Source organism: Monoraphidium neglectum (genome assembly GCF_000611645.1).
Source record: "Monoraphidium neglectum strain SAG 48.87 unplaced genomic scaffold scaffold02758, whole genome shotgun sequence".
NCBI classification, from domain to species: Eukaryota; Viridiplantae; Chlorophyta; class Chlorophyceae; order Sphaeropleales; family Selenastraceae; genus Monoraphidium; species Monoraphidium neglectum.
The window spans coordinates 1-8,202 of record NW_014010870.1 but is presented as its reverse complement, the minus strand read 5'-3'; the positions used below and the strand labels follow the sequence as shown (position 1 = coordinate 8,202).

At 66.3% G+C, this 8,202-nt stretch overlaps 1 protein-coding gene across 1 annotated transcript; it reads left to right on the top strand.

The window, feature by feature from the left end:
- Positions 1–24: 24 nt before the first annotated feature.
- On the top strand, positions 25–918 carry MNEG_11469 (hypothetical protein; the record flags this gene model as incomplete). Its single annotated transcript, XM_014040059.1, has 1 exon — positions 25–918. A coding segment is annotated over one exon (894 nt), but the record flags the coding sequence as incomplete, so codon positions are not given.
- Positions 919–8,202: the final 7,284 nt, after the last annotated feature.

Below are 8,202 nucleotides of genomic sequence, written 5' to 3'. Positions count from 1 at the left end.
GCTGTGGCGGCCGCGGGCGGCGAGGGCGCGGTCGTCGCCGGCGCCGCCGCGGCGCCGCCGGAGGGCCTCCGCCGCGGCCTGCGGCCCGGCGAGGGCGCGGTGCGGGAGGTGGCTGCCTACATCCTCGACCACGGCCGCTTCGCCGGTGTCCCTGCGACGGCGATGGTGCAGCTCGAGGCCGGCGGCGGCGGCGGCGGCGCGGCGAAGTCCAAGGTTGGCAGCCTGCAGCAGTACGTCCACGCTGACTCAGACTGCGAGGAGCGCGGCGTCAGCGACTTCCCGCCGTGCGAGGTTCACAAGATCGCGGTGCTCGATCTGCGCCTCGGGAACACCGACAGGAACGGCGCCAACATCCTCGCGCGCCGCGGGGCCGGCGGGGCGTGGGAGCTCGTGCCGATCGACCACGGCGGCTGCCTGCCGGACTGTTTTGAGGATTTGAGCTTCGAGTGGCAGTGGTGGCCGCAGGCCGACGTGCCGTTTGACGCCGCGACGCTCGAGTACATCGCGTCGCTCGACGCCGCCCGCGACGCCGCCGTGCTCGCCGCGCACGGGCTCGCCGTGCGGCCCGAGTGCGTGCGCGTGCTGCGCGTGTGCACGATGCTGCTGCAGAAGGCGGCCGCGGCCGGGCTGACGGCGGCGCAGATCGCGGGCGTCGCGTCGCGGCAGGCCGCGGCGCGGTCGCCGCTCGAGCGGATGCACGCGGCGGCCGCCGCGGAGGCGGAGCGCGCGGCGGCGGCGGCGGCGGCGGCGGCGGCGGCGGCGGCGGCGGCTGACGGTGGCACTGCGGACGCTACCGCCGGCGGCGGCGCGGCCGGATCCGACGAGCGTGTCTATCTGGCGTGCATGGGCCGCCTCATCGACGAGCTGCTGGCCCTGGAGGACTTTGTGCTGGACAACGGCGGCCAGCTGCTGCTCTGATCTGGAAGGAACGGGACGACGCGATCTGACCTGTATGATTTGACCCGTCCTGATCTGCTGGGCGGCCCCTCGCCGCGCATGGCGCGGCCGCAGCTCCGCTGGGGCACGTATCAGCGCATGCGGCGGGCGGGCGAGCCCGCCGAGGCCTCGCCTGCTGGCAGGTGCGGGCCAGCACGAAGCGGCCCGTGCCCCTGCGAACACGCTCAGAAGAATAAAGACGACAAGCTCAGAGAGGGTGACCACACGGCACTCGCGCCGCGCTCTTGGGCTGGGCGGCCGCCGCGGCGCGCCAAACGCACCTGCACGGCGCGGCGGGCGGTGGCGTGGCTGACTCCCTTTGCCACGTGCTTTCTCCTCGGGCCCGGGGTCAGGCATTTGAGCGCGCGGCTGCCCGCTTGCTTGCCTGTGCGGCCGCCCCCCTTTGCCCTGCGCGTTTGCACACTTCACCTACACCACACATCACGAGCCGTAGAGCGTCGATAAGAGAGCATCGGTATAGGGTAGCCCACCTCTCCGCGAGCCCCTCCGGTCTCGGCGCCCGCCTCGCGGCGTGCGTGCGTCGAGCGCGGCGCCGCCCGCGCCCTGGGCTTGCGCGGCCTGCTGTGGGGCCGCCGTCTCTCTGCGGCGGCGCGCTGGCGGGCGAAGGCCGCCTGCGCCTGGCCGCGCGGCGCTGAGGTGTGCTCGCCTTCTAGTGGCGCGCGCTCGCGCCCGGCACTGCGCGCATGATCAGCGAACACCATGGGATGCCGGCCTGCGGCGCTTCCGCCCTCTCCGCCTCGACCCTGATTTCGTGCACCACCGTTTGGCCCAACGAGCTCTGCTTACGGCCGCAGGTCCGCGGCATAGTCGCCCCGCGCCTGCCGCGCCTGCCGCTCCTGCCGCGCCTGCCGCGCCTGCCGCGCCTGCCGCGCCTGCCGCGCCCGCCGCAGCCGTGGCTGCGCGCGCGTGGAGACAGCCGCGCCCTGCCGCTCCTCGGCGGGCAGGCAAGCATGGGCTTGGTCTCATACCCCTCTCAACGACGCCTCGAAATCACATACCAAGGCCCGCCCCTCCCACGCGCGAACAGACTGCAAAACGCGCAGGCGCTCTGGGCTGCTGCCCGTGAGCCGCGGCAGTTCGCAGTCAATCTTGTGTGGGCTTAACGGAAGTCAGTCAAACCCCAGCTTACCGTCGTCTTGGAATGAGTTGCGTGGCACCTGTCGAGTCATCTGTTTTGCTGCACCCCAATCCCACCGTTCCCACGTGTCGTTAGCGTCCCCCTATGCACTCACACGCACGCGTGCGCGGCGCGAAACCCGCCACGCTCACTGTACATATTCCAGCTTCCTAGGCCGCGAAAGCCGCTCGCCCCTGCGCCGGGGCCGGGGCCGGCGTAGGGCTCGCCACCCGGCCGGCGGCAGGGGGAAAGGGGATGTTTCGTCCCCCAGTGCCAGTTCTGCAACTCTGGCCGCAACCCTGTGAAGCTGCGGGCGCAAACGAGGTTGGCAGGCCAGCAGGGCTGAGGCTTCCAGCTCGCTAACCCTCTCCGCCGAACTTCCGGGTTTGGAACCCAGGGCCCTGGCTGGCACCCATCCCGCCCCGGCCCCTCGCGCCGCTGCCGTGCGGCAGCGAGCCCCCTGCAGCGCCCCTTGCGCGCGGGGTTGGTGACTGTCGCGCTCAGCGGAGGAGGGCGGCTCCGCGCAAACTGTCGTCGCAACTGCACATTCTCCAGAAAAGGAAGGGCCGTGGTCCCTCAAACCCTCTCTTGGCGATGTATCATAAACAAACGCACCTAGCGCAGAGGCAAGGCCGCATGTGCATGCATGCGAGGCGACGGCCCACTTCCTTCAGGCCGGTGGGCTGCTTGTGACATCACCACCCCGCGGGGACCGCGGCGCCCACATCACCGCGCAGGCCGTCTATGCGCACCCCTTGACGACGCATGGCCCCGCGGCCCACAGACCGTTGGCCGCGGGGCGCGCGCACGCCGCCGCGGCCGTCCCGAGCACCCCTGCCGGGACCCGCGTCCGGCTCGCGCGTTGGCGCTGGCGGCCCGACGAAACGAATTTCTTGGGTCTTTGGCGGCTGCATCAGGACTGTATCATGTTCACATTTTGGATCTCGACCGCACCACCATCATCACAACAAGAAGAACGTCGTTTGCTAAGGTTTTTTGGGCAGGTTCGTGGCCGAAAGCGACACGCTCGCCGTTGCTGCTGTCGTTTGTATCAACGCTCGTACCCTAGCACCCCGCTGCGCGCGCGCTGGCATGGCTTGGGCCTGCTTGCAGCTCTGCCAGCTGCCACCGGCTGGCGTGGGGACCAACCATTGCGGCTGGGCCACCCACCTCGCATCGCCTCGTGGCCGCCCGGCAGCCGCCCGCGCGGCCGCCGTTGGCATGCGCTCCGCAAGGCGTGGGGCGCGCACGCCGCGCGTGGCCCTGCGTGCCCGCTCACGCGCCTGTTTGCTCGTCCCGTGTTTGCTGTGTCGCAATCACCTCAAGCTCAAGCGCGGCTGGCGCACGGGCGTCGCGCCGTGGCTCGGCTTTGCACCAGCCTTGCAACCTCCCGTCCCTCCTCCCACCGGCGCCGCCGGTGGCTTTTTTGGCCGCCTCCCTGTTTCCCGAACTGTTTGAGTGTGCGGTTATGATCTCGTCCCCTCCTGCAAAAACGCATGGTGTAACCTGTGTTTAACTGCTTTCCCTGCTTTGGTTTCGGACTCTACAAAACCTGCCAGCGCCTGCAGCAGCCAAGCCGGTCGGCCACCTGCCGTCCCTCACACGATGGGCCCAAGGCTTGACGAGGGGTTACTTCACACGTGCGCTCCGTCGGCCGCCCCTGATGCTTCCCCTGCCACTGCCGCCTCTGCCGCTGCACTGAAGAGGGCCTCCAGCGCGATCGCGGCCGCGTGCGACAGCGACAGCGACTCCTAGTAGGAGGGAGGGCATCAGCACGCGCACGCGCACGCGTGCGTGAGTGCGTGCGTGTGTGTGTGTGTGTGTGTGTGTGTGTGTGTGTGTGTGTGTGTGCGCGCGTGCGTGCGTGTGTGTGTGTGTGTGTGTGTGTGTGTGTGTGTGCGCGCGTGCGTGTGTGTGTGCGGCCGGCGGCGGCCGGCGGGGCCTGCACGCCGCCACGGCTGGCGCGATGTGGCACAGGTACGAGCCCGGCGGCAAGCATACTGTGGCCTATGCACCTGCACATTGGCGCAGGCCGCGGCGATCGCCACATCTTTGTCCTGGATCACCACTGCGCGTAGACCGTTGTCGAGCCTGCGCATGGAGTGTGGAGATGAACGCCATGGGGGACTGCCAACTGCTACAGCGCGAGCGAGCGCAATTGGATGGCCTGGCGCTAGCTGCATGCTAAGGAGGAAGTAAATGCACGAGACCATGCAGCAACCGCCCCCAGTACTGTAGTCGCGGCTGAACAGCGCACGTGAACGCCTTGTACACACGCGTATCAGCGCGCGGCGTGATGACCGGCGTCATAGCTGGCCTACTCCAGGTCCCGCTATTGTCCAGCGCTGCGCCAGGACGAAGTCCGCGGATCATACAGAATAAACAGCGCGCATCAAGCATCCATTGTCAAGAATTGTAGATGACACTGTGGTGCATTCATGTACGCACTTGATCGACAAATTGAATTTGAAGCACACTGTGTGTGATCTTGGGTCTCAGCTGGGCACCCGCCGGTCCCTCATGCCTGTCTGAAAGATCTCACTAGCTTGCTGGATGATGTTAATTACTGCACTGCCAGGCCATGGAAGCAAATTTGTCCGCCGCCTCGCCGGTCAGCGTCCCGGCGGTCAGCCGCGGCGACGGCACCGATGCGGCGACGGCAGCGCCGAGGGGCAGCGGCATCCTGAGCCTGCTAACGCTCGGCGTAGGTGCAGGGAAAACGTCGACCTACGACGCCGAGTGCAGCTCCGCCTTCCTCTTGCAAGTGGATGGAGCGCCGGCGCTGCTGCTTGATTTGGTGAGGGCCCAATCCACCATCAGGCAAACATGGCAGTGGCCAGGGAGCTGTCGGCAGCTCCCAGGCCTGTAATTGCACATCGAAATATCGAGTCTCTTTCCCATTAGCCTATCTGCGCAGCACAGCGCTGCCTTTGAACGCCCCTGCATGCCAATGTCGCTCGAACGCCCACTGCAGGGGCTCGGCGTCACAGCAGCGGTGCTGCGCCATCACCGCCACCTACCGCGCCGCGTTTACGTCTCCCACAACCACACCGACCATGCAGGTGAGTGCTTTCCAAGGCTGGATAATGCGCAGATGCGACCAGATCAGGGGTGCATACCGGGGGGGAGTGCATTGTTAGGAGCTGGCCGCCACCACCATCATCACCCCCACCCCAAATCCCACGACCACCAACCACAACATCACCAAACGTTGTGCATCACCGACAAACAAACCGCACACCTTGGTACCTGGTGCTCCCGCGCGCCGCCCCGCCCCCTGTTTTCACCGCTGCTACCGCTCGCAACAGGCGAGCTGCCAGTGGTGCTGGCCGTTGAGGCGGCGCGTCGAAGTGAGAGCAGCGGCAGCGGTGCGCAGAGCGAGGGCGACCCGGCCCCGAGCGAACGCGGCCCGATGACAGTCCTGGCGGAGGGCCGCGTCATGCAGCGGCTGAAAGAACACCGCCTGGCTGAGCTGTCGTCCACGGGGCTGCCCCTCCAGCATTTTGGGCACTTCGTGGACCTGGAAGAGGGACGGTCAGCGGATCTGGGCGCCTGGGGGCTGGCGGTGGCGCCGCTGCGGGCGCGGCACTCGGAGCTGGCGTTTGGGCTGCTGATCACACGCCATGGCGTGCCCGTGCTCGGCTGGACGGTGGGCGTTGGGCTGGGGTGTCTGGGAACCTCGGAGGGGAGGATGGTGCCGTGTGATTGACGTGCACCGCGGCTGCGATGGCGGGTTCTGCAGAGTGCAGACACGTTAATCGAGTCAATCCTTGCTGTTAAGTTCAACCAGAAACGGTGTGGTGGCCAGCAATATAGCATTGGATTCCTTCTCTGCGCCCAATAGTCTGACTCAGGGTACTGCGAGGAGCTCCTGTCGCAGCTGGCGGCGGCGCCGGTGGTGCTCGTTGACGCGCGGGGACAGGGCACAGCAGAACACGCGGGATTTGACGAGATAGCGGCCGCAGGTGGGGTGGGGCAGGCATACATATTCAACGCTGAGTTCTGGATGTATCATGTGGGGATCAAGAGTTCTGAGGCTCGGGCTGAAAGCATGGTGGTGTTGCAAAATGCAGGCTTTTCCGGCCTGCCCTGCACACCGCCATTTCGTAGCATCCCGCCAACTCCCATCGGGCTGACCTGCAAACACATGCCATGCCATACGCACCCCGCAGCAGCATCCGGCCCACTGAGAGATACATCGGTGTACATCTATGGGTACGGGCGGGTTGACGAGGCGCCCTCGCCACGGAGCCACCCGGGCCTCTGCTCTGTTGCCGGAGTGCTGCGTCCCGGCGACACGCTCTGCCTCGGGCCCCGTGCAGCAGCTACGGGCAGCGACGCCGCCAGCGGCGGCAGCAGCAGCACGGTCAGCGTTGCACATTGTCAGGACTAAAAGCAGCTTGGGCTCGCCGTTGCCGGTATTGCTGATTGAGCGCGGGGATGATTTAGTCAGCCATTCAATTCTCCGTTGACAAGCACTATGTTTCAATCTCTACAGCCCATTCTTCTTTGAATGTGCAGCCGTCAATTTCTTGGCTGCACGCTGCCTCACGCCCTGGCTGCCAGCCGCGGCTGAGCACGTCGCCCACAGTCACACATTGCTCGTGAGCCGGCAGCCTGTCGCACAGAGTAGACGGCAGCCGGTCAAACAAATCGGCCAGAATTTCGGGGTAGGTGATTCCGTCAGGTGCAGGACCGCGGACACCCCTACGGCGGCGGGCGCCCGCGGGCACCGGCGAGGTGTCCGGATGACATCCGTCTGTGCGGGTGACGCCCCTTACGTGCCTGCTGTTTGGTGCTGTCGCTGTTGCTGCAGGGGCGTTTCTGTGAGCTTGAGGAAGCTCGACAGACCCTGGGGTAGTTGCATGGGCGGTTGCAAGCGACGGGCACATGGAAACTCCACCTGAAACGCAACCTCTGGCCCCCAACAGGGACGTTGGGGAGGAGGCTCGTTGATAATGTTCCTTGATGCCCCGCCAACCTCACCTGCCGCCCCGCCAGGGGGGAGGGCGTGCCATGCTTTGCTGGACTGACATGTAATGACACGTGCCGCGTACTGAGTTCAGCTGTATCTATAAGAAGGGTGAGGTTGCACTGGGCGCGCTTGCTGTGACGGTGCGGGGGGTGGGGAAACGGGCAGCGCGCACGCACGGTGCTGCATCCGCAAAGGACTACCCGCCTTGTGATTCCCTTGAGGATGCCTCAAAAGTGTGCCACAAGGCGTATCTGGGTGGTTTCTGGGCTGGATTGACTTTGCAGTTACCAAGGTGCAGCAGCGACTCGACCAATTCGCAAACGGGCAACAGATTGTTAGGTTCAGCCCTTGTCAACTGGCGAAGCGCGTTTGCCACGCGGCAGGCAGGCGGCCTGGCAGGCGTGCATGCATGCCGGCACGGAGGGTCAGATGCATCTAAGCACCGCTGCGATGGCAGCGTTGCCTGAAGGCCTGCCCGTTTGCAGGGCAGTCACAAGCCCAACAAAATGTGCGCAGGGCACATTTACCATGCAATCATACCACAAACCAACTTTTTGCAACCCCAACCAACTGAACAGCAACAGAAACAGCAACAACAGCAACCGTCGTTTTCGCCACTTTCTTGTCGCCAGCCCCCATGCGGCGGCCCAGGCACGACACAGAGCTTGCAGCAGCTACTGCGGCACGGCCTGCTTACCGCACAACCCGCGGTGGCTCGCCCAGCCCTGCTTCTGGCACGCAGCACTGAGGGGGGCAGATGGGATAAGGAGGGGCAGCGAGGAGCGATGTCAACGGCTGAGCGGCGGCGCTGGGCCATGGACAGTGTAGTGTGCTGCATGATGATGGAGATCTGATGTGGCGATCCCTGCGGCGCGACAGCGCCACGGCCGTCCCGGCTCTCAGGGCAAGGGCACGCGGTAGCGTAGCTTGTGCAGGGGACGCGCGCCCAGCAGCAAGCAGGGCGCCATTGCCCCTTGCCAGTCACCCCTGTTGAGCTAGGGCGAGCCGCCTCCCAAGCACGCGTCGTCTCACCCGCAATACCACACAGAGCGGCAGCGGGAGCACCTCAGGCCGGCCGGCGCACCGCAGACTGCACACAGACGCGCGCCGCCGCCGCCGCCACTGCTGCTGCCGCCAGTACTCCTGCCGGCGG